This window comes from Ranitomeya variabilis, chromosome 1 (genome assembly GCF_051348905.1).
Source record: "Ranitomeya variabilis isolate aRanVar5 chromosome 1, aRanVar5.hap1, whole genome shotgun sequence".
Lineage (NCBI taxonomy): Eukaryota > Metazoa > Chordata > Amphibia > Anura > Dendrobatidae > Ranitomeya > Ranitomeya variabilis.
In genome coordinates, this window is record NC_135232.1 from 747,631,422 (window position 1) to 747,658,553 (window position 27,132).

The 27,132-nt window shown below is 45.6% G+C and overlaps 1 protein-coding gene across 1 annotated transcript in view; it reads right to left on the minus strand.

Moving 5' to 3' along the window:
- The window catches only part of RTRAF (RNA transcription, translation and transport factor), a 46,472-nt gene that overhangs the window by 9,213 nt on the left and 10,127 nt on the right, over window positions 1–27,132 (minus strand). Inside the window, exons 2-3 of the mRNA XM_077270084.1 lie at window positions 13,625–13,749; window positions 13,330–13,429 (exon numbers count right to left, since the gene is read on the minus strand). Of these exons, the coding sequence (XP_077126199.1) occupies window positions 13,330–13,429; window positions 13,625–13,749 (225 nt within the window). The remainder of the gene's footprint in view (window positions 1–13,329; window positions 13,430–13,624; window positions 13,750–27,132) is intronic.

The following is a 27,132-nucleotide window of genomic DNA, read 5'->3' on the forward strand; positions in this document are numbered from 1 at the left end:
GAGATAAAAGGGGGGCGGCACCTCTCTCCCCAGTTTTTGTTTCAGAGTATGTAAGGTAACCGCCAAATTAGTACATCAGTATTTTATTAACAACGTCACTTTTGTACACCTTCTATATTTTAATGATTTTTTTTTTTACATATGTTTTTTTTTTTTTGTGCATCACACAACCATCACCAAGATAGGGTGGGAACTAATGCGGTGCTGTCATGGCTCTGGAAAATCAAATTACCGATAAGTAATCATCATTTTTTCCCTTCCCCATGACAGCACCGCACATTGAGAGAAATAGAATAGAATCCTAGGGTGGGACAACAGCAGATAACACTTTCCTACCAAAGCCTAGATTTGAGGGTCCTAGGTCTAGCCTGTAGTGGCGGAAGTGGATGGTGAGGACCATACTGCTGCCCTGCAAATCTGTTCCACAGATGCATTAGCCCTTTCAGCCCAAGATGTGGCTATGACCCTTGTAGAGTGAGCCCTTATACCCAGTGGGGGAGTCTGACCTGAGGAAGAGTAAGATAGTGAAATAGCTATACGAAGCCACCGTGCAATAGATGATTTTGAGGCTTTCTTACCCCTGTTTGCCCCCTTGAAGGAGACAAAAAGGGATGATGACAGTCGCCATGGTTTTGACATTTCTATGTACTGGAGTAGGCAACGTCTAACGTCAAGGCAATGGAAGGCTTGTTCTCCCTGGGATTTTGGATTTGCACAAAATGAAGGCAGAATTATTTCCTGGTCCATGTGAAATTTTGAATTGACCTTTGGGAAGAAGGCCGGGTCAGTTCTTATGATTACTCTGTCCTCCATAAGGTAGTATATGGAGGATTTACCGAAATAGCTTGCAGATACGCCGAGCCGACGTCAGGGCGACCAGGAGCACTGTTTTTAAAGTTAAGGCCTTCTCTGAAATAGAAGCAAGAGGCTCGAAAGGAGGAGATGTTAAGGCATTTAGGACTAAATTTAGATCTCAGGGAGCCACCTTTGGTAACATTTTTGAGGGTCTCGCTGCAAAGGAGGATCGGATAAACCGGTAGACCCAGGGGTGATCTGCAAGTTTTTGGTCAAATAGAGCACCCAAAGCAGAAACCTGTACCTTCTTGAAGAAGCATCTACGTGAAATGCGCGTCAAGGGGTCGCAGTGGGAGGACCTAAACAACACCAGTCATTATGGGTGAGTTATAGCTTACCTTCGGGAAATGTAGGGTTATTGGGGACTTGCCTTATTAGGTAGTGCCCATGGTATCTATGTATATCACCTATACTTTCTACCCATTAGGGTTTCACTACCCCCATGTACCCTTTTGATTAGGGTTTGCTATATTCACCCTTAGCTACACTACTTGTCGCTCCTCCTGCTGTGCCAGCAGGTTCCCTTTACTTATTCCCCTCTTTTGTGTATAGCCTTATTATTTGGCTGTTATTGTTTGTATTTGAATCAATAAACTGTTCTGGTTTTTACTTTATTCTTTTGGTGTTCTCTGTACTCCATGTCCTTTGGTGTTGGTATATTCGAGGAGTATTACACTAATAGATTTTGCTGCATATATGCATTTACGCAGGGCTTTTGCCTTTCTCGGCCTTGGTATTTTTCTGTGTTTGTTTTGATTTTGGTCTTACCTTTAGGGTGTTAGTAGATAACCCTTTTTCTAGCCCTTTTTGAAGGAATTCTAGTATCTCTTTTACCAGGACTTTTTCGCTCGTATTGGACAACTGTCGTACCGAGAATTCCAGGAACTTTCCCCATATCTTTTGGTACTTGTCCAATGTTACTTTCTTTCTGCTGGTGAGCAGAGTGTCTACTAAAGAATTTGAGAAACCCTTTGCTAGTAATAGTCCCCTCTCAAGTTCCAGGCGGTGAGATGGAGTCTGTGCACTTGAGGATGTAGGACCGGGCCCTGGTGTAGAAGGTTTGGGATGTCCGGAAGGATCCATGGGTCCGAGATAGACATGCGTCTGAGCCATGTGAACCATGCACTTTTCGGACAAAACTGTGCCACGAGGATTATCCGCGCCCTGTCCTCTCGAGTCTTCTTTAGAACTATCGGAATCAGTGGAATTGTAGGGAATGCATACCCTAGGTGAAAGTTCCACCGGTGCAGCAGTGCATCTACTCTTTTGGATTGAGGGAGTAGAACCTGTTTACCTGTCGGTTTTTTCTTGTGGCAAATAAATCTATTTCCGGCATGCCCCAGATGGCACAGATTTTCCCAAACATGTCTTGGTTCAGGGACCACTCCCCCTGGCGTAATACATGACGGCTTAAGAAGTCTGCCACCAGATTTTCTGTTCCCTTTAAGTGTGTTCCTGATAAGGACAAAAGGTTGCTTTCTGCCCATTCGAACAGTTGTTTGGCTTCTGACATCAGGGGTGTTGATCTTGTTCCCCCTTGATGTTTTATGTAAGCTATTGTGGTACTGTTGTCGGACAGTAATGTGATGTGTTTCCCTTTGACTCTTGCCTGCATGAAGAAGTGCTCGCCTTACCGCTGTCAATTCTTTTAGGTTGGAGGATGCTGTTCTCATTGTGGGTTCCCATGGACCCTGCAGAACTAGGTCTGACAGATGTGCTCCCCAACCTAATGGCCCTGCATCTATAGTTAGTACTACAAGGTTTTGGATTGACCATGGTACCGCATTTTTTAAGTTTTCCGTGCTCAGCCACCACTTCAACAATTCTTGCACCTGCCGTGATAGAAAAAACTTCCGATTCAGGTTGCATGGAACCACTGACTGTTCGAACAATATCTGGTGTTGTAGTTCTCTTGTATGGGCTTGTGCCCACTTTACTGCCAGAATTGTTGCCGCTAGGACTCCTAGCAGTGACATCGCGGACCTTAGAGAAATGGGTTGAGTCGTCTGTACCTGGTGTATTTTTTGAAGGACGGAGTGGACTTTTTTGTCTGGGAGAACGCATTTTTGTTCGATCGAATTAAACTGGATTCCCAGGAATTCCTGTATCTGGGTTGGATCTAGTCTTGACTTTTTGAAGTTTATTATCCAGCCCAGATTTGTTAGTATTTCTAGCACCCTTGTGACAGCCTTCCCGCATTTTTGTTTGTCGTCTGCTACAACAAGAAAGTTGTCTAAATAGGGACCCAGGAGTATATCTTGCTTCCTTATGTAGGATGCCATTTCCGATATTGAGATCCCGAAGGGAAGGTACTGATATTGTAGGTGAGTGGGAACCTGAGCAATTTCCACTACCAATCTTAGGTATTGTTGGTGCTCTTCGCAGATTGGCACATGGTAATAGGCGTCGGTTAGGTCTATTACCACCATGTAACACCCTGGACTGAGTAATTTCACCGTCGACCCTAATGTCTCCATCTTGAATTTTTCCACCCGGATATATCGGTTTAACGATTTTAGATTGAATATCGTTCTCATTGAACCATCTGGTTTTGGTGTAAGGAAAAGGGTACTGTAGAACCCTTCTCCCACCTGTTGATGAGGTACCTTTTTTAACACTTTTTCTGTAAGAGTATCCGAACTTCTTTCTCTAACGTGGCCTGATTTTTCTTGGCCACCTGGGCGAATATTACTCTCCGTGGTGGGGTTTTGGTAAAACTCAGTCGCAGGCCCTTGGATAACAGATTTGTTATCCATCGAGAGGCAGGTAATGCTTCCCACTGATGGAGGAAATTTTGGAGCCTTCCTGCTTCCGGATTCCTGGCGTCATTGCTGTTTTGGGTGTGATCTAGGGGGAGGCTTATTGAAGAGGAATCCCTTATCTTTCCTCCAGGGTCTTCCTCGCATGGACCTATCCTCACAGCCTCCCCGGCCCCCTCTATTTCCTGATCCTCAAAAGGAAGAACGAGTATCACCCCAACGGCGTTTAAAGAAGGGAGGGAGTGGAAACCGTTTTTATTTTTTATCCGATGCTTTCTCCAATAGCTCATCTAATGTTTTCCCAAAGAGGTACTGACCCTCGCAAGGGACAGCACAAAGATTTACTTTTGACTGGAAGTCTGCGTTCCAGTTTTTTAGCCACAATGCCCGCCTTCCTGAGTTTGATAGGGCACACACACGGGTGGCACACCGAACGGAGTCCACCGACGCATCCGCTATAAAACCTGCCGCTTTCTGTATTGAGGCATTGCCTCTAAAAATCTCTCTTGGGCATTTATTTTTAAATTTGCTCAGTTAATTCCTCCAACCACTTGACCACAGCACGTGCTGTGCAAGTGGCGGCAACCCCAGGCTTAAATGACCACGCTGACACCTCCCAAGTGGATTTTAAGAAAGCATCAGCCTTCTTGTCAAGAGGGTCTTTTAAGGCACCCATATCTTCAAATGGTAGGGCTATCCCTTTTGAGGTGCTGGCGATGGCTGCATCTAGCCTTGGGGCTTTCTCCCATTTCTCACAGACTTCCTCATCAAACGGACATTTACGTTTTAGGGTCTGTGGAACCGCCATTTTTTTATTAGGTTTTTGCCATTCTCTTTTAATTAAATTTAAAAGGCTTTCATGAAAAGGAAAAAACCTTACATTTTTTCCCCTTTAAATTGCTAAACATTTAGTCTAGTACCGTGTGTTGTTCTTTGGGTGTTTCAACCCCCATAATTGACCTAACCAATTTTAGCAATTCCCCAATATTTTCAGATAAAAAAATAAGGGCGGCCACACTCATCATCTGAGGAGTGTAGTTCTGATACATCCGAGGGTGTTAATTCTTCCAACTCTTCCTCCGAGTCTACATCGGAGCTTTGGTTTTTTTTTTTAGAAGTATGGGTAGGGGTGGGTTTTCCAGTGTTGAACGCGGCTTGGTCATTTAACTGTTCTTTCACTGACATTTTCACTTCATCCCTAATAATGGTTTTAATGCTTTGGAGTAGGGATGACGACTCTTCGGCTACTGTTTTATCAATACACGGCCGACAGATCCGTTTTTTGTATGTTTTGGGGAGGGTTTCTCTGCATAACACATACACCCTATTCTTCTGCTTAGTGGTGGATTTTTTACCCTATAATATAAACATGATATATGGTTGTCACTAACGGTGTGCTTCGCCTTACAAAGGCACTCACCCACCGACCCATGAATACCACGACAGGCTGTGGGTCCTTCCTCTGGTACACATCCATCTGCAGCAGGGTCTGCCATGCTTAAGCTGTACAGCACTGAATGCTATGCGCTGTTTTAATTTTATATGAGTAGAGCGGTGTGCGCGCTCCTGGAACGACTTCCATCTGGAAGCGTCCAGCACACCCTCTTACTCCAGCGTGTGACGTCACTTCCGGAAGTCGTCACCCATTCAGTCGGCGCCAGCGTCGTGATGGGCACGCCTGCACCCCGGCCCAGCCTTCAAGCAGGAGCGGACGCCGGGGAGTCCAGGAAGGGGGACGAGCGCGGTCAAGCAGCTCTCTATGCCCAGGATTACAGGCGAGCACCAGTGCGCCCAGCTGCAGAACCCCCCCCCGCTCAGGGAACTAGGTGCTCTGGGATAAGCTGGGACTGGCAGCGGAGGACTCCTGAGCTCATTTAGGGTGACCGGCTTTGGACTGGTCATGTGCCTTTAAGACCAGGAACACTGGTCATGCGCCTTTAAGACCAGGTAATACTGGTCATGTGGCAAGAAATACTGGCCATGTTAAGTACAGGGGGAAGATGCAGGGGAAGAGTGCAGTACTTCCTTACCCGGATGCAGAGTCGTGCCCCTTTAATACAAAACTATAGCGTGTGTGTGTGTGCGCGCATGTGCGTTGGCAGGGTGGACCAAGATGGCCACTGGGAGTTTCAGAGGTGGTAAAGTCTCGCAGAGAGCGAGAGGTGCCAATTCGGGGGCGGGGCCACAGACGTGATGTGGGCGGAGCCTTGTGACTTCCATGAATAGGCCCAAGCCGGGGCCCAAATTTCTGCAGCCGGCGTGAGCAATACCAGCATTGCTGAGGTAAGCGATCGCTCCCGTGCGGGCGCGGCTTTCGGGATGCGGCCTACACATCAGACGAAGCCGGGGGCTAAATTTTTGCAGCCGGCCGGAGCGTTACATCAGGGAGGTGGGCCACAGGGAAGCTGAGGCTGCCTGTCAGCATGTGAATATCCCACTGCAGAGGCCCATCGCTGACTGGATCCACTCACCATCGGTGCGCATCGCGGCATGGAGCGGCCGCGGATGATGTGTTTCAGCGTTGAGGAAAGCGCGCGCACTCTATTGTTCTGCTGCAGGTCAGGTATTGCAGCGTGGACGGTGCAGGGATAAACCTCAATCTCAATCCACCATCCCTTTGTTAGGGAGGTGGAGAGGAACCGTCCGCCTCCTTGTGCCATCCGCTGTAACAGTGGTGGGACAGTGGGGGCTGCTCGGATGCCATAGAGAGGGGCCTCTGTACATCCACGGAGTTCAGTCCCCAGGTGGACAGGGCCAGCTGTCCAGCTATAGGCCTTGCTCCAGGAGGGGATACATGGAGGCGACACTCCATGTGCTCGCCCGTTGCTGGTGTGGGGAGATCGGGACCCGAAGGAAGTCGCCCCTGAGGTGAGCTCAGGCATGGCTTCCCATGTCGCAGGAGAGGGTACGGGGAGGTATACTCGCCGTGCTCGCCTGTTGATGATTCGGGGGAGATCGGAACCTTGAAAGGATCCGTAGCCCCCTTCACTCCGTTAATTAAAAAATAAAAATTTACAGAAAAGTAAAAAATAATAAAAACATTGGGGTCTGAACCAGACCCAAGTGCCTCCTACAGACACTAAGCAAGAACTGGTTAGCTGAGAGCCAGCAGGAGGGTGTATACTGCAGGGGAGGAGCTAACTTTCTTCGTATCACTTAGTGTCAGACTCCGCGTGGCAGCAGCATACACCACGGTCTGTGTCCCTCAATGAGGCGTAGGAGAAAAGAAGCCTGAAACAAATTGCCTCCACAACGTGTTGCCAAGGGCAGTCACACAAACAAAAATTAGGGCTCTGGAGTCTGTAAGGCAAACCTCCGACTCCCGACATTTTCCCGACTCCATAGCACTGGTCACTACTGAGCATGTACATAAAGAGCAGCACAGATTCCTCTCCACTAAAAGCCGAGACCCTTAGATCAGGGACAGAACATATATTTTCAGTAAGTTATGAAATGTCCTATAAATTAGGAAGAAAAAAAACCCTCAAAACTTACAGCACATCCTGCACCCAATTTAAAGAATTTGGGATTCCGAGTGGGAGCACTTTATACCAACTCCACCAAAATGGACATAGACTCCAACTCCACAGCTCTGCCTCAAGGAATCACTTCTGGATACTTGCACACTTATTTGAGAAGTGAGAACAACCGCTGAGCTTCTACAAAGATGTTTACAACAGATCTTCTGTGGCTGTAGAACAAATCTGTCTCTTCACATATCACATCTGTTGGCTATTGAGATCATGGATTTTGGGGGCCACATCACGTCTGCGTGGAATTCCATGAAGATAGAACGATTTGCACAAGCCTCATACACAGAAGATCTGTGGTCAGTTCTCAGATGTTTTATAAGGAACTCACACACCGTTTGGAACAACCTCCTACCCAGTGTATCTAGAAGAGTTGTTGGTTTGAGGCTGTTGTGATTTGTTTTACGATTTTCTTTTTTATTTAATTATACGACCATGCAAAGTGAGTGAACAAAAGAGAAATTACAATCAAACCAACACCAAGTGTTGTGAAGGCAAAGGACGGTCGGTCACACAAATTATTACTTGCAGAATGTCAGCTCGAAAAACCTTCCAACATCATGGACAATCAAGCACAGATCTTCTGTGAATGTGGCTTGTACAAATCCTTCTGTTTCAGTGTAATTTCAAACAGACTCGATGTGGCCCCCACAGATCCATGATCTCACAGAGTGAATTTGGGATTAGACAAAGACGGAAGGATTTGCACAAGCTCAGGTCTCCAAGATGTTTGGAACAACATCCATGCGGAAATCTCCCACTTTCGTTTTTTGTAGCTAGAAGAGGCATTGCAGCTGTCGAGGAGGCTAACACGTGGGCACACAAACTATCAATTCTTCTATGTAATTTTACACTGTTTGGAACAACCTCCCTGATGGTTCTTTCTAAGACATCATTGACAACCAACCACAGATCTTCTGTGGATGTCACATATAGAAGAATTTGCACATCACTGTAAATTCCAAACAAACTTGATGTGCCCCCCACAGATCCATGATCTCAACATAAAGTTGGTTTGGAATTACATGAAGAGACAGAAATATTTACACAAGCCCACATCTGTGACTAAAGGTACCTTCACACTGAACGATATCGCTAGCGATCCGTGACGTTGCAGCGTCCTGGATAGCGATATCGTTGAGTTTGACACGCAGCAGCGATCAGGATCCTGCTGTGCCATCGTTGGTCGGAGCTAGGAGGCCAGTACCTTATTTCGTCGCTGGATCTCCCGCAGACATCGTTGAATCGGCGTGTGTGACGCGGATTCAGCGAGGTCTTCACTGGTAACCAGGGTAAACATCGGGTTACTAAGCGCAGGGCCGCGCTTAGTAACCCGATGTTTACCCTGGTTACCAGCGTAAACGTATAAAAAAAAAAACACTACATACTTACATTCCGGTGTCTGTCCCCCGGCGCTGTGCTTCTCTGCACTGTGTCAGCGCCGGCCGGCCGGAAAGCAGAGCACAGCGGTGACGTCACCGCTGTGCTTTCCGGCTGGCGCTTACAGTGCAGGGAAGCACAACGCCGGGGGACAGACACCGGAATGTAAGTATGTAGTGTTTTTTGTTTTTGTTTTTTTTTTTTTACGTTTACGCTGGTAACCAGGGTAAACATCGGGTTACTAAGCGCGGCCCTGCGCTTAGTAACCCGATGTTTACCCTGGTTACCAGGGGACTTCGCATAGTTGGTCGCTGGAGAGCTGTCTGTGTGACAGCTCTCCAGCGACCACACAGCGACACTGCAGCGATCGGGATTGTTGTCTAGATCGCTGCAGCGTCGCTAAATGTGACGGTACCTTAACTCTGCAGGACGGTTGTTCCAAACTGTTCAAGTGTATCTACAAAAGCCTGAAAGCAAGCAAAGTGTGGTCACACCGAGTATTAACAGAGGTTATCCGGTACCATATTAATCGTTACTGTGGCCCAAGAACTTACTGGCAAGTAGTTGCCAACCACCCACCTGTTCTGCCAAAACCAGATCTCTACCCGCACAGAGCAGTCACCGATTGCTCCTGCGGCTCCTACTGATGTCTCAGCGACAGAGCAGTGGCTTCTCTACTGCTCTGTTGAGGGAGTGCGACTGCAGAGGCCATGCTGACTCCCGGCTAGCCTCAGCACCACATCAGCAGTCATGCCTCATTGAGAGAGCAGCCCAGAAGAAGACCTGCTGTGTTGACGTGGAGCAGCTGAATAGTCGGCAGGTAGTTCCTAACTAGTTAACTACCTGTCCATTAGTCCTGGATAACCCCTTTAATGTAAGAAATAAAAATTGGCGTGACCACCCTTTGACTTCACATCAGCCTCAAAACATTAATTTTTCCCAGGTACACACTTCTGAGTTTTTTTTTTTTTTTTAAAAAAAGATGCTTGGCAGGGAGATTAGGTCTCCAAGATGGTTGGGACAACCACATATCTGATTGTGTGAGATGATTTGAAGAGAGCATTTGTACAAGGCTCCATCCACAGATTTGATGATGAGATCATGGCTTTTGGGGGCCACATCTGTCATCATGAAATTGCATAATGTCAGAAAAAATGATGTGCACACTATAAATCAAAAGTCAATTGGTGCAGGCTGAACACCTAACAGTCCAAATATTAATGAAAAAAAAAAAAAATCAGCCGCACTCAAGATTGTTGAAAATTATGCAAAAAGTGTCATTTCTTTATTCATGCGTACAGACATCACCAGGTGATTCTTTTCACCCTTTTTTTTATTGGTGTTCAATTTTTTACCCTTTTTTTCCTCATTCTCTTCATTTTTTTTTCTTTTCATTTTTTTTTTTTGCCATTTACTTTGTATTTGTTTCATTGATGTTTTTTCTTCATTTATAATTTTCTTAAATTCTTTTCACTTTTTTATATATTTTTCTCTTTATTTTTTCATTCTTTTTATCAACATTCTTTCCCCCCTCCCCTATTTTTCCCTCCACCTAATGCCTCTTACTTCTTGTAAGTTTTTTTCATTTTACTTAGCTGCTAATTATCATATTTACTTTGGCTTTCTTTCTACTACTGAATCGCTGACCTTGTTATGCTCTTACACAGCCTCTTCTCATTTGCCCCACTGCGGTCATATCCTATCTCCATGGACACTAGCAACAACCCCTTGCACAAGCGCCAGGTGCCTAATTATATCCCCCATCCTCGGGATACACTGCGCATGCACCGAGTTCCTGTCTAACGCGCAGGCGCAATAGCACTACACACACACACACACACACACAAGCTCCTGCGTGTCATGCCTCTCTTCTGACTGCCGCAGCCACCTAGTTCCAGATATGACGACAGACGCTGTTTGCTTCTAGCGCGATCGCTACTCACACTTACTGCTGCATCATCCACCAGGCGAACAAGGCTCCTCCACACTTCTAACAGGACTGGTAACTATGTTGATTCTTTCATCTTGTCCCTGCCTCCTTACTTTAGGTTTATGTTTCCTTGACATCCCTTATTTTTACTCTTTTCTAGCCCCTTTTGGGACTTGCTCATAAATTTCTTCTCTCCATTTCTATTTTCACAAGGTCAGTATATGTTTGTAAAGGCTTGATCATTTCGCCTGAGTTATTTAATCATATGTGTCTTCTGCATGTCAGATGCGTGTCTTTTTGATTTTCTCCTACTCCTCCTGCCTATATGGGATAGTAATCCCCAGAGATATTTTGTAATGTCTTTTGTCATTATACTAGTTTATTGTACATAAGGTTGTATATATTTCTTGTGGTGGTTTGTTTCAGGAGGTATTATTTGATCATGGAGCCTATACCATGTATATACCTATATGTATGCCCTTGTATATATGTACAGCACATTCATACCATGTATTTGTTTTTACACTGAGGTTTTGACAAAGACCGCTACTGGTCGAAACGTTAACCTTGTTGTCCGCTATTACTATATGCCATAAGCACCCGGTGAGGTCTGTGCGCATGAATAAAGAAATAACACTTTTTGCATAATTTTCAACTGAGTGCGGCTGATTTTTTCATTGATATTTGATCATGAAATTGCATACAGCCTTGAAGGATTTTCACAATCCTACATCCACAGAAGATATGTGGTTATTTCTCCAAGATGTTTGGAACACATCCTTGAAAGACTGCAAGTACCCAGAAGAACTCATGTGGCTAAAGTGCAATCACACAAAATGGCGATCAAACAAAAGTAATAGTTGTTCTTCTGTAGTTTTCCAAGGATCTCAGCAAGGAAGTTGTTTCAATCATTGTGGAGAACTAGCCACAGATCTTCTGTGGATGGAGTCTTGTACAAATCTTTGTCTCTTCGTGTAATCCTAGACATACTCGATGTGGCCTCCACAGAACCATGCTCTCTATGTGGAGACAGAAAGATTTCCACAAGCCCACATCTGTGGCTAGTCCTCCAAGATGTTTGGAAAAACCGTCCTGCTGAGTTAATTCAAAGATGTCTTCACAACAGCCCAAGCATGACCCCATCTAATATTAAAAGGGGTTATCCAGGACTATAAAATAAAACCAAAATAAAAAATTTGCATTTAACTGTGGGCCTAAGGCATAAAGTGCCCCTGTCAGCAGGATTGTGCTCAGTGACAACAGTGTCAGATTGGCACCATTAAACTGATACCTGGTGATGAAATCCATCTTGTGGTTGTTGTGTAATCGTTCTTTTGTTTTGAGTTAATGATATGCTCGTGATCCCTCACTGACCTCCCCCTATTTTACATTATATAAATTTTATATTGAAAAAAAATAAAAATAATAATAATAATCACCTGCAGCAGGCTGGTGCCTGCACTGCAGCCTCATCACGCATGTAATGTGCAGTTGATTCTTTTCTTTGATGGTATCCATAAAATATATATATATATATATCCGTTTGAAAATGGTGCCGGCCGCTCCTGCGCAGTAACAGCCATCGGCAATCTGATAGCTGTTACTGCGCAGGCAGCGCCAACTTGAAGGAGGAATTTTTTTTCCCCCCTAGCAGGATGGTGCCTGCGATCACCGATAGTTGCTACTGCGCAGGCGCAGCTGGTGCCATTTTCAAACAGATTTTTATTTTTTATTTTTTTAAAGAATTTATGGATAAAGAAAGAAATGAAAAGAATGAACTGCACATATATTATCTAGCAGGCTGGCACATATATATATATAATGTAAAATAGGGGGTGGGTCAATGAGGGATCAGTGACCTGTCAGTAGCCATTCTGATGAATACCTAATCAGAGCACCACATGAAAACCCCCTACAGGCTGTCCCGAAGCACAAGCATATCATTAACTGAAAACTATGAGTAAAGATTGCACAACAACCACAAGTCGGATTTCATCACCTGGTGTCAGTGTAATCAGTATAATGGTGCCGACAATCCTGCTGACAGGTTTCCCTTAAAACAGGCAGGTCGTTGCTAATGACCTGCTTGTTCTCCCCAGCGCAGATTTCTCCCAACAAAGCAGTAACTGACGGCTCCTGTGGCTTCCGCTGGCGTCTGGTCAACAGAGCAGTGGCTTCTCTTCTGCTTGACTGTGACCGGTGACTGCAGAGGTCAAGCAGCAGGAAGCTCGTAGTCTCCCAGCATGAGTTGCTGTTGACATGAAGCAGCTCAATCGCTGGCAGGAGCGCTCATAGAATCATAACGATGGAATTAGAGAGCACAGGCAGGGTGTTGCTAACTCTAACCCTTAGCAACTATCTGCTATTTAGTCCTGGATAACCACTTGAATGCAATAAACAAAATAATTGGTGTAACCACCCTTTACCTTCACAATAGGTTTAAAGCAACCATTCTTCAAGGTACTTGCACAGTTTTTGAAGAACATCAGCAGGAAGTGTGCTCCTGACATCTTGGAGAAGTAGCCACAGAGCTTCTGTGTATGTAGCCTTGCACGCCTTGCACAAATCCTTCTCTCATCCCATAGCCCACACAGATTTGATGATGTAGCCACCATAAAGCTGTGATCTATACAAGTCTGTTTGGAAAGTTCATTGAGACTGAAGGATTTACATGTTCTCAAAGATGATTGGAACAAATTTCCTACGTCAGTCCTTCAAAAGCTGTGTGTAAGTGCCTAGAAGAGCTGATGCATGAGGCTGTTGGGGGACACCATTCTCTTCCATCACAACAATGATCCGAATTAGATTGTTTTGTTAATTCATGGAATGTGAAGTCAACGATCCACAGAAACTATTTTTTCTCCCGGTCACTTACCGTTGTCTCCGTACTCCAGGCGGACGGCCAGACCCAGCAGCCAGTCTATGGCTTCTTGGCGCTCTTGTACTTTGAAGGGACATGTGACATCTTTTAAATACTGTGAGGACGAAACAGAAAGCGTTATACCCGAAGGTCCACAAGGAGGCAATAGTCAGGAGTAACCATTCCTCTTCACAGCTCACGTCTTCCTCCCGTGCGGAGGTCACAGAGCATGCCCACAACACTACAGACTGTGGTGGCCTTTGGCACACGTAAAGCCATAACTCCAGCATGGTGGAGGCCATGATCTTACCTGCTCGTACTGATTCGCCCATTCCCCGCTGTGAATATTTCTGAGATTTCCCCGGTCTTCGATCTTGTAGTGTCTGATTTTCTGATCTTCTAACCAAACAATGAAGTTTCGGAATTCAGTCTCATCTGTGGAGAAATAAGATGTAATCAGTAAATGTATGTAAAAGTGCGGCTCCTGTATATCACAGAAATACACAGCCAGAATGCAAAACCGGACCGGAGTATTGGCAGACACCATCGTCTATGGAGGGAAGAGCCTGGCCGGCAGCAGGGCCATCAGGGTGGTCCCGGTATGTGGCTCTTCCCCAGAGGTACCATGGAAAGCGCAGCAGTGAACGGAGGCTCAGATCGTCATGTTGTGCCGCTCTATAAGGCACTGGCATCTGTCAGCTCAGGTGAGTGGTGCTATCATGTGGGTGGAAGTGGTTAGAGTGATTTTATCATAGGATTTCTCAATAACAAGGAGTAAATGAGTCGCAGAACAGTCAGGTTTATTATTTCTTTAGAGACGCAGGTAATTTAAGAATATTCACAACTACATGCACCGATTAGCCATTTAATAAGCCCCATCTAGAGTACAGCGCTCCATGTCCCCATCAAACCATCTACTGTATGTGGCAGCATCATACACAGAGCCACAAGTTTCAAGCAGCAGCTCTGCAGCACACAACAACCCATCTACATACAGTGCGATGCAGCACTGATCTCCATATCAGGACTAGTGTCACAAAAACAATCTACAGTACGGCAAAGCAATACCCGTCCTGTACAGGAGAAAGCGGGAAGACCCAATGGAACAGACACCATGGCACTGCACATCATACAAGCCCCCTTCAGAATAGCACATCATGTTTGAACAGGCTGCTCTACAGTAAGGCCTCTTTCACACTTCCGTCTTTCTTTTTCCGTCACAATCCGTCGTTTTGTGAAAAAAACGGCAAATGTTGCTGCTGGATCCGTTTTTTCTCATAGACTTGTATTAGCGACGGATTGTGACAGATGGCCTTCCGTTTCATCCGTCATGCGCTGGTTCCGTTGTAAATTTACTGCCGTCGGGCAGAGAAAGCATACAGAGGAACATTTTTTCTGCACGCTCAGCAACGGATCCTGCGCTGCCCGTCGGAATCCGGCGACAGATGCCATCTTTTTTTAAATTTTTTTTATATTCTCACCTTCCGGCGTCCCCCGCAGCCTTCTCATCCCCCCACCCCCCGATGTTCGCGATGCTGCCGGCAGCTCCGGTTCCCAGTGATGCTTTGCGAAATGACCCGAAACCGCTACGTCATTACAGGTCACTGTCTCGCTATGCATCACTGGGAACCGGAGCTGCTGGCAGCATCACGAGCATCGGGAAGGCTGCATGGGCTGCGCGGGACGCCAGAAGGTAAGAATATCACAATTTTTTTATTTTTAATTGTTTTTATCATGGGTTGTGTTGTGTATGCGTTTTCGCAGCGAAAAACTGCGGCAAAGACGCATACACTATGTGTGCACATAGCCTTCTAGGATTCACTGGAACCGTCAAAAAAAAAAAAGGCTCCAGTGCATCCGTTTTTTGTTTTTTTTTTTACAATCAGCACAGGATCCGTCTTTTCAACATTTTGACAGATCCTGTGCAGACTGTAAAAACGGAAAGAGGCCTAAAATGCGGTGTCCCATAATATACAGTTCGATCCAAAAATATGACGGTGAGTAAATATTTGTGATTTCTGCTCTTCAGGCCGCTATTTATTTAAAAAATGAAACCACAGAGTGGAAACAATTGAAGTGGGGACATTCAGGTTGTTGACTACAAATATCCTGTGAAACACTTAAAAATTGCAGTCTTTTTTTTTTCTCAAAGCCTCCTCATTTCAGAGGCTCAAAAGTAATTGGACAAATAAAAATGAACATTTTAGTTATGGTCAAGTTTTAATACTTTGTAGAGAATGTTGTGCAGCAATGATAGCCTGAAGTCTGGAAGCCATGGACGTCCCCAAACACTGGGTTTCCTCCTTTGTGATGCTTTGCCGCCTTTACTGCAGCTGACTACAGGTGTTTCTCGTCTTTGAATCTTTCTGGCTTATGTTTTGTCTTCAGCCTGTGAAATGTGGATCGATGGGGCCGAGATTTGGTGATTGACTCGGCCATTGCAGAATAATCCAGTTGCAGGAAGTTTTGGGTCATTGTCCATTTGTACAGTGAAGCTTCCTCCAACCAACCTTTGGTTGAATCTGAGCAGAAAGTTTCGCCCTGTACACTTCAGAATTCATCTGGCGGCTTCTGTCTTCAGTCACATCAAATCAATCAGCACTAGTGACTCTGTGCCATTGGAAGCCATGCATGCCCGCGCCATCACACTGCCTTCACCATGTGTTACAGAGGATGTGCTGTGACGAGGATCAGGAGCCATTCCAAGGCTTCTCCAGCTTTCTTCTTCCCCTCATTCTGATAGAGGTTGATCTTGGTTTTGCTTTTCCAGAACTGGGAGGCTTCTTTAGATTTTGCAAAAAAAAAACAAAACAAAACAAAAAAAAAAAAAAAAAAACACCACATCATCTAATCTGGCCTTTATTTTTCAAGCTCCTTAATGGATTGCACCTTCTGGTGCAAGCTCAATATTTGTCCTCACGAAGTCTTCTCTTAATGGTAGACTTGGTATTTAAGTATCTAAGTTCCAAGTTCCTGGAGGGTGTTATTTACTTGGGTGGGGTGGATGTTGTGAAGGGTTTTTTGTTTTTTTTTAACCAAGGAAAAGATTCTCTGATCATCCACCACTGTTGTCTTCAGGGAATGTCTACGCCTTTCTGTCTTCCTGAGCTTACCAGTGCACCCTTTGTTGATTTGGCTACTCGTACCATTTCTACTATCGCTGATGGATTCAGCTTAAGGATGGTCTGTTTCTCTTCCATTTAGAGCTCCTTTAATCTCCTGTTGTGAGTTCACAGCAACAGGATCTAAACGCAAATGCCAAGCTTGGAATCAGCTCCAGATCTTTTACCTGCTTAATTGATGGATTAACAAGGGAAAAGCCCATAAAAGAGATAAAGAAACCAAAAGTAATTGGACAGTTAAAAAGCAGCTACATAATAAAGTTGTAATCTACAAACCCTTATTGAAATTAGGATGTGAATACCCTCAAATTAAAGCCGAGATTCTGCACTTTAAACCCATATGGATTATATAAAATTGGATCTTCAATATGTTTTGGTAAACAACCTAGATAAAAAAAAAAAAAAAAAAAAAGTAAAAACCACTTTAGTGACAAAAATGTTTTTTAATGAAGTACAAAAATAGAATTAGACTTTCCAGTAACTTGGTTTCTAATAACCCACCACAGCAGCACACAGGAGGATGTCACCGCACCCCAATAGCGACAGGAAACACAAAAGAGGTCAGATAACACACTGGGGAGAGGATGTCGGAGGGGCTATTACCAAAGGACCACAATAGTACGAATGCTTCAAATTATATTTATTACTTGATCCAAACATCAAAAAATAATTGAGCAAAGGGTGGAATTACCCAGGATGTCGTGGCGAGTTATTAGAAACTGAATTACCAGTAAGTCTAATTCTTTTTTTCGTTACTAGCCAAGCACGACAGCACACAAGAGAAATATCAAAGAGTAATGTCTAGGGAGACAAATCTCCAATGGATGCCATATGAAGTCTGAAATGCTTTGAAAAAAAAAATGTGGACCTCTGCAGATCTGCTACATGGAACTGCTGGCTTTCCCAGCCCAGGAGACATACCACCATAGTGGTAGTGGAGGCGAGAAATTCTGGAGCTGGTAGGCCTCAGTAATCGCTCTCTTTATCCAGTTGCTGTTACGGGGATACAAGGAGGGCGAGAGCTAATAACCCGGGCCCCTGCAATTTCCCTCAGACTAGGGTAACCCTGTCTGACCCTCTACCTGAAGTTTACACTGAAGGTGTGCATGTCCAGGCCTCCACCCTCACCCTGATTCCTGATACAGCCCTAGACTGAGCACCACCGCCCACCACCCAGTGAATGCAATAGACCAATACCCACAATAACAAACAAGGATAAAGGAAAATATACACCACGTCGCAGTCAATCAGGAATACACTATAAATGTGCAGGGCAAAATAAATACAAATATAGGAAGGAGTAAATAAGACAAAGGAAAATACACCACCAGCAACGATTCTCCAACAACCAGCTCTCCACTCCGGACCGAGATAACTACGGATAAGACAGAAGCTATAAATCGGCGACGCCCAAAGATCAGGAGAACCATTTAAAGGAAATGGGCATGGCCCAGCTTCCAATCCGAGGATCCGATAAATTAACCCCGGAGCAGCCAGACGAAAACTAGCCGACGCCAATGAGCAAACAGTGGTCAAACGCGGAATTACCGCTGTCTGTCAGACGACCTGGTCTGAACAGTGTCCGACATGACAGTTGCCCAGCATGGTCTTGGAAGTTTTCTTCACCTTATTCTAGCCATAAAGCTGAATAAACAGATTTTGGTCTTTCCTCCCACTCTTGGAGATACTGAAGTACCACTCTTCTTAAGTCCAGAGTGTGGATTTCCTCTTCCTTCTTGTTCTTTGGGTTCTGCAGAAGGAGGGTAGCATTATCTCCTGAGATCTGTCCGAGACTACTTTCGATAGAAACGATGGATCGAGACGGAGTACTAGTCGGGTCTTCCAGTATTCTCAAGTATGGCTCGTTTATTGAGAGATCCTGTAGTTTGCTCACTTGTCTGGCTGTAGTGATTGCCACTAGGAAAGCAGTTTTCCAGTACAGGGTCTAGTTTTAATTGATGTTAAAGGGCTGACACTTCCACCATTTGAGCCCTCAAGTACAATATTAAGGTCCCAGGAGGGAACTAGATTAAACATCCTGGGACACAGGCAGGTGGGCTGCTGTCAAATCTTTTCACGCAGCGATGCTTAGCCAGGCACTGGTCGAAATAGGAATTTAACTCTGCCATGTCAACCTTTAGGCTATGTGCACACGTAGGAAATGTGGTGCAGAATTTTCTGCACTAAATCTGCATCTCCTGGCAGAATCCGCAGGTGCAGATTTTCTGCAGTTTTTGTGCGTTTTTGTTGCGGATTTTCTGCAGTTTTTGTGCAGATTTTACCATTGTGGATTTTTTATCATGGAGGGGTGCAAAAACGCTGCAGAACTGCACAAAAGAAGTGACATGTACTTTTAAATCTGCAGCAATTCCGCACAGATTTTTCCGCACCATTTGCACAGCTTTTTTTTACCATTGATTTACATTGTACTGTAAATCACAGTGCGGAATTGCACCTTTTCTGCGCAGAAAAATCCGCTGCAGTTCTGCAGGAAATCTGCAACGTGTGCACATAGCCATAGGCTATGTGCACACGTAAGAAAAGAGGTGCAGAATTTTCTGCACAAAATCCGCAGCTCCTGGCAGAATCCGCAGCTGCGGATTTGATGCGAATTTTGTGCGGTTTGTACGTGGAATTGCTGCGGATTTTGTGCGGATTTTGCCACTGCGGATCTTTTAACATGGAGGGGTGCAGAAACGCTGCAGATCCGCACAAAAGAAGTGACATGCACTTCTTTGAAATCCGCAGCAATTCTGCACTGATTTTTCTGCACCATTTGCACAGCCATTTTTTTTTCCATAGAATAACATTATACTGTACATCACAGTGCGAATCTGCAGCGTTTCTGCGTGGAAAAATCCGCTGCGGATCCGCAGCAAATCCGTATTGTGTGCACACAGCCTTAGGGTACTGCGTTTGAGACCTTTCTCAAAGCCTTCTTGCAGGAAGTAAATAATCTGGGCGATGTTTGGTTGCCAAGGATTTGGATGTTCAGGTGCACACCATGATATGAATGTCTTCCAGGTTTTGTGATATATGGCATTAGTTATCGGCTTCCTACTTTTCTGAATGGTCTTAAGGACTCTGTCCGAGAGGCCCCTGGCTTTTAAAAATGGAGAAATCAGAAGTCAGGCTGCTAGGTGTAAATTCTCAATATCTGGATGGTAAATTGGCCCCTGGTGAAGTAGGTCACTGTCTGGAGGAAGGATCAGGGGACCATCCAGTCAGGTTGCTTAAGGTGCCAAACCAACTTCTTTTCGTCCAGAGTGGTGCTATCAGTATTACTTTGGTCCGCTCGGTTCTTATTTTATGCAGAGTTTTGGACAGAATTGGGACCAAAGGGAAGATGTACACACCAGCTTGAACTTCCACTGGTGGGCAAAGGGGTCCACACCTAGACAGGCATCGTCTGCAATGAGAAATACTGGGTTACCTTTGCATTCTAGCATCCTGCAAACAGATCCACTTCTGGGTAACCCCACTTCCTGGTCAATACCTGGAAGACTTCGGAATTTAGACGCCACTCTTCTGGGTGAATATCTCTCCTGCACAGGAAGTCAGCCTGAACATTATCAACCCTCCATATAACAGGAACAGTTAAAGGGAACCTGTCACCCCGTTTTTTCAGTATGAGATAAAAATACCGTTAAATAGGGCCTGAGCTGTGTTTTACAACAGTGTATTTTTTGTCCCGATTCCCCACCTATGCTGCCGCAATACCTTACAAAAGTCGCCATTTTCGCCTGTCAATCACGCTGGTCTGGTCAAATGGGCGTGGTGAAATCGCTGTTTCTCCCCCACCTCTTGCTTTTCTTCCCGGTGTTGGCGTAGTGGTTCGCGCATGCGCAACAGCCGAATGCACTGCGCAGCGGCAGAAAAAGAGCACGATCTGCGCTATTTACCGGTTTATCGGTGGCCATCTTCCTGAGGCCGCGCGTGCGCAGATGGAGTGCTCTGCTTCCCGGGGCTTCAGGAAAATGGCAGCGGGATGCCACGCGTGCGCAGATGGAGATCGCGGCGGACATTTTCCTGAAGCATGGGAGACAATACAATGGCTTTCCACCCTCTTTTGCTTGCATCCACCTTTATGGTCACCAAAGGGTCCTGGATCTAAGGGACTCCTCTGTTAAGGTTTCTTAGAATGATCCACCAAGATAGAGAGGTTTTACCCAGGCAGGTATTGGAATTTTCTTGCTCAGGGATTTTGGAGATCCATTCCAATTTGTAAGAATATAGCTCTGGAGGGTTCTGGTGTGTGCTTGGGCCCAGGCCACTATCGGGAGGCAGGATGTCATGGAGCCAAGAACTGATATTATATTTTGCTATATCGGTGAGGTTCGCTAAGTAGGATGCCTACCCATGATCTTAACTGGATCTGTCTCTGCTTGGGTAAAAAGAATGCCTGTGAGAATCCAGTAGAAACCCTAGGAATGTCGTCTTTCTGGATGGAACCATATTTGACAGATGTCAGAATATGGGTCGTCTGTCGATGCTCCTGGAGTAACTGTATAGAGGGGGCCACAAGCAAGAAGTCGTCGAGGTATGGTATTATACAGATATTCTGACCTCTGGTGTGAGCCATGACTTCCGCCATAATCTTCATGAAGACTTGTGGCGCCAAAGCTATCCCGAATGGCAGAACATTGAACGATAATACACTGTTTCCAGTGGATAACTACAAATCTCAGAAACTTCCGCTCAGTTGGGTGAATCGGGACGTGATAGTATGCATCTTGAAAATTGATTGAAGCCATGGCAAAAATCTGTCCTATCAGGGGGAACTGTTGATCTGATGGATTCTATCTTGAACCTATATAAAGTTTTGGTTCAGGGGTTTCAGGCTGATTATAATTCGGTAGGGTCCCCTGTTTTTCTCCATCTCTGGAACTAGCGAGACCACCCCCCCCGAGGATAAGCAGGGTGGTTTTTTTTGTTGTTTTTTTTTTTTTTTTTTACACTGGAATTTAAGGTGTCTTGAAGTTTGTGGAGAGTCTGGTTATTCTCACTCTGTGAGGGATAGTTGGACCCATAGGTTTATACACACCCTGTGCCACTGTGGAAGGAATCCTGAAATCCGAGACTTTCCTTTTGGTGTCATGGTTTGTTCGGACGCTGGTCCTGGGAGAGAAATTACTGCCCTGGCTACCTTTTGGATAGCGCCACCTCCACATCTTCTCTTTACCTCTGTACTGAGGAGGCTGCTCCTGAGGGGGCCGACAGGATCGTTTTCTAGAGCCTCTTGGCTCAGGCAGGGATTTCTTCTTGTCCGAAGCCTTCTCTAGTAAGTCGCTTAGGGCTGGTCCAAACATGTACCTTCCCTTAAAAAAGGAATAGAACACAGCTTCATTTTTGAAGTTACATCACCAACCCATGACTTTAGCCAGAGTGCACCTCACTGAATTTGATAAGGCTGACAATCTCACTAGCACCCATAGTGATTCCGCTGAAGCGTCTGCTAAAAATCCCTTAGCCTTCTGGAGGAGAGGTAATGACGTTAGAATGTCTTCTCTGGGAGTACCCACAGAAAGACGTTCCTCTAGCTGAACAAGTAAACGAGACATTAATACAGTTTCCACATGTGTAGCTAGATCAGTGTTCAGCAGCCTTGCAGACATCTCCCAAGATTTTCTCTTAAGGCCCTCCATTTTGCGCTCTAGGGGGATCCTTCAGCTGGGAGGAATCCTCAAATAGCAAGGTTGTCTTGTAAGCCTAAATATCTATCTTCGGTACACCAGACCAGCATTCCAGAGTTTAATCACCCTCTGGAAACCTGTCTTTCTACGGGAGTGCTTAACCTATTCTCCAGAGAGACCCATTCCTTCAAAACTATCTTCCGGATATTTTTCTGTATGGTGAACACTAGCTTTCTCCTTGACTGGAGACCATCGAACATCTCTTCTACTGTACGGGTAGTATTTTCCTCTTCTACCTCCATGGTTCTCCTTAACGTTATAAAATGAGCTCTTCCAAAGTTTCAGAGGAAAAATAGTATTTCCTATCCTGGAGAGCTTCAGGGCCAGTGCTTATAACTCACCCTCCACCAGAAGTTCCTCCGGCATGGACATCTCCTCCTGAGAATCTGAATCCTCTTCCTGGCAAATCTTCCTCTTTTTAGCCATTGGAAGGATAATTGTAGCAGGTGCCAAATGGGAGAAAGAGGCCAGGGAAGACTGGATCTCCTGGTGGACTATCCCTTTAATTTCCTCCCTTAAGGAAACTCGCTCTACTCTTGACAATTTTCTCCATACACTCTTGGCATAGGGGCTTTCTATGTGAAGATATAACTTTCTTTGCACAGATTGCACACTTGTGACTCCTGGTCTTAAATTGGTTCCTTGTCCCCCTGAAAGGGAAGAAGGAATAACCCATCATGCCCTGTACCTGCACCATGGAGTGGACACCCAATGCCAGACTACTTACAGGGACAGGAACAGCGCTGGGCTCTGCAAATGCATAAGGACCTAAATTCTATGTGCTACCATCATATGATTAGTCCTACCTTTAGTCTGTCTTCAGTCCTTGGCTATTATACTGGCGACCGGACCCAGCGCCCTCTCTATATTACACTGTGTGCAGAATTAATAGGCAAGTTGTATTTTGATCACATGATACATGTTGTCCTACTCCAAGCTGTTCAGGTTTGAGAGCCAACTACCAATTAAGTAAATCAGGTGATGTGCATCTCTGTAACGAGGAGGGGTGTTGTCCAATGACATCAAAACCCTATATAAGGTGTGCTTAATTATTAGGCAACTTCCTTTCCTTTGGCAAAATGGGTCAGAATAGAGATTTGACGGGCTCTTTAAAGTCCAAAATTGTGAGATGTCTCGCAGAGGGATACAGCAGTCTTGAAATTGCCAAACTTTTGAGACATGATCACCAAACAATCAAGCGTTTCATGGCAAATAGCCAACAGGGTCGCAAGAAGCCTGTTGGGCAAAAAAGGCACAAAATAACTGCCCATGAATTGAGGAAAATCAAGTGTGAAGCTGCCAAGATGCCATTTGCCACCAGTTTTGCCATATTTCAGAGCTGCAACGTTACTGGAGTAACAAAAAGCACAAGGTGTGCGATACTCAGAGACATGGTCAAGGTAAGGAAGGCTGAAAAACGACCACCTTTGGTTTCAAAATATTTTATTAGATTTCCAATTTTGACGGGGGAGGGGAGAGATGGGAGGGGAGGGGGGGGAGGGAAAGGGTATGGAAAATGGAAAAGAGACACACCCCCTAACAATTGGGAGGGGGATAACAATTCTGCTTTCACATTTGAAATGCATGGAATATAATAATGCAGGAACTACTGTATTTTCTGGCGTATAAGACTACTTTTTAACCCCTGAAAATCTTCTTAAAAGTCGGGGGTCGTCTTATACGCCGGGTGCCGTCTTGTACGCCGAGTGCAGACACCAATGTGTATATGGTGGGTGGGGGGGGAGTGGTCCCGGTGACGAAGAGGGGTCTTCTCACAGGAAAGTGTGAGTGGAGTATCCCCCATTACCTCATTGTAGCTGCAGCATGGGGTCTCTGTGCTGGGGAGAGGCGGCAGCTGCTGCTCCTCTTTGTGCCGCATGGGCGCTGTGCTGTGGGGCGGTGGCCGCCGCCGCTCCCCAGCACCCCACACTGCAGCTACAATGAGGTAATGGGGGATACTCCACTCACACTTTCCTGTGAGATGCCCCCTCTTCGTCATCAGGACCACTCCCCCCCCCCCCCAAAAGGCACATTAGTCACCGGCCCTATAAGACGACATACGGCGTATAAGAAGACCCCCGACTTTTAAGAAGATTTTATATTTTAACTGGAAAAGTTGGGGGGTCGTCTTATACGCCCAGTCGTCTTATATGCCGGAAAATACGGTATGTACATTTCTAAAATAGTCAAAGTCGTGTGTAAGAACAGTAGAAACATTAAACGTCACATTGTTTGACTTTTTATATGAGTCAACGAAAGTGCTAAGGACAGGAGTATTTTCTATGGTTAACGAATGGAGCATGAACAGGTCTGTTGTTTCAAGTGATAGGTGTAGGGAATTGCTGATCCCATCTGGACCATTTTTTTGCGAATTTTGAGCATTGGTTGTTTGTAATTGCGAAGTGGAACTCGTGGGATCTATGTAGAGAGATTCTTGAAATAATGTCTTTTGTTGATGGGGTTTGTTGAGTTTTCCAAAGGGAGGCAATGAAGTTTTTTACCACTAAGCATATGTGTATCACTAATAGCTTCAGATTATGGTCGAGCTGACCGAGTTCAAGAGACAACAAAGCGCTCTGGGGCTTCAGATCAAAGGGTTCAATGGTAAGTTTGTCAATTATCTCTTTAGAAATTTTCTTCCATAGGGGGTTTACCGCTGGGCAGCTCCAAAATATGTGTATTATGTCACCCCTCTGGCCACAGCCTCTCCAGCATTGAGCAGAATTTATAGAATCCATGTGTGCCAATCTGCTGGGGGTGTAGTACCATCTTGAAACTACTTTGAAGTGAGTCTCTTGAAGGGACATTGAGAGGGTGGACTGGTAGGAAGTGGGAAAAACAACCACCTTTGAACAAGAAACATAAGATAAAACAACAAGACTGGGCCAAGAAATTTCTTAAGACTGACTTTTCAAAGGTTTATGGACTGATGAAATGAGAGTGACTCTTGATGGGCCAGAGGCTGGATCAGTAAAGGGCAGAGAGCTCCATTCCAACTCAGACGCATGGTGGAGGTGGGGTACTGGTATGGGCTGGTATAATCAAAGATGAACTTGTGGGACCTTTTTGGGTTGAGGATGGAGTGAAGCTCAACTCCAAGACCTACTGCCAGTTTCTGGAAGACAACTTCTTCAAGCAGTGGTACAGGAAGAAGTCGGTATCGTTCAAGAAAAACATGATTTTCATGCAGGACAATGCTCCATCACGTGCCTCCAACTACTCTACAGTGTGTCTGGCGCAGAAAACAGTAGTGACTTAAATTAAGAGACCCACGTCTGACATCACTTCCGACGACCGGGGAGAAGCCGGAAGCAACCAGCATGTCGCGTCCCACACTTCACCAGCACGGCGCGCGAGGAGGGGAGGAGATGGGCCTCAGAGGCTTCCAGCCTGAAGACCCCCCCCAGACCTTACCAGAAGACACAGACTGGAGGGGAGAGTCCCGAGTACATAGGAGACAGAAACAACATAAGGAGAAGAGGTAGACCCAAATCAGTCTCCAGCTGCCCGGCTAGTATATTTCCCCAGTGTCTGCTGCCAGAGCACTTTAGGATGACCTCTTCATCCCTATAGGGACAGGAAAAACACTGGAGACAATGTGGGAGGGACTATCTGACCTCTTTTGTGTTTCCTGTCCCTATTAGGGTGCGGTCACATCTTCCTATGTGCTGTCGTGGGGGGGTTAGAGAAAACAAAAATAAAATAGTTGATTTGTATAAAATGTAAACAGTCATTGGTGGGCAGCGACACTAGCAGAATGCCTTGCTGTGACATCATCAAGTGTAGAGATTCTCGCTCCGCAGAAGGGAATCACTGAGCGCAGGTCTTTGTCGATAACAAGGTAGGTTTATTGCTTTTCTCCACACTCAATGAAAACGCTTTTCCCAACATAACAGAATGAAACTATAACAGCTTTTCTTCAGCCCAATACTGACTCACCACAGCATGGCCATTAGTTGTCGCAGGCAGTCTGTAAATCAGCACTCCACGTCTTGTGGTGTAGGTGGAAATCGATGACATGCAATGAAGAACTCCCAGCACTGCATGGAAATCAACACTGGCTTCTCTCCAGCTCCATTACCACCTCCCAAACAGATCACATTTGCTGGTCACTCACCAGCTCCAACAGACTTCTCAGCTTCCCCCGCTAACTGACAAAGAACACCGGGCCTGGATCTAGGCATAGCTAGCCAGATGCGCTTAAGGACCGCCAGGGCTAAGTCGTAACCCTCGCCTACCTCAAAAGTTCATATGAAGAACAGGACAATGAGAAATGTAGAGTGTGACCAGTGATGGCACAGGAATCCTAGAACTGTCCCTACAGGGCAGTAGCGAGGCCATCAGTGCAGTAATGGAGTAGTGAGGCTCCCCTGCCCAGCACAGCCTGTCCCACACAAGACTCCCCCACCCCAGCACAGCGTGTCCCACACAGGACCCCCTGTGGAGAGACACAAGGGGGTGTTGGCGGGTGCCCAGGTCTGCTAGCCGGAATCGCATTGACTAGGGTTCATGCCACCAAACATCCGCTCTCCCTTTAACGTGAACATAATGCTACCTAGACAGCACAGGGTGATGGTAAAACAGTGTGGCAACGCTTTATTGAACCACACAACAGGCAGATAACGCGTAGAACAGTCATAGCAAAATACCCCAAGATGGTAAACATTACAGAGTCTCACCCTTCTGCTAACTCGGCGGGATAATGGCAGCTACCCCACCTGTGGCACACAGAGAGGAGGTAACGACAAGTATAGGAAGATGACAGTCCATTTAGGTACAAGGCCAGGTGACCTGAGGGTCACCACCTGGCTACTCCGAACATCTCCATGGAGCCAGAAGGATCCCAATCCTGACTTTCTCAAAACGTATCCATGGTTCAGCGATGGTCAATGGAGAAGATCTGTATTCTTCCAACCGGGGCAGAGGTCCCCTAGTTTGTTTCCTGTGGAATGATAGAGCAGTGTCCCTCACGAAGGAGCCATGATGTATTGGCAGCAGTCCTG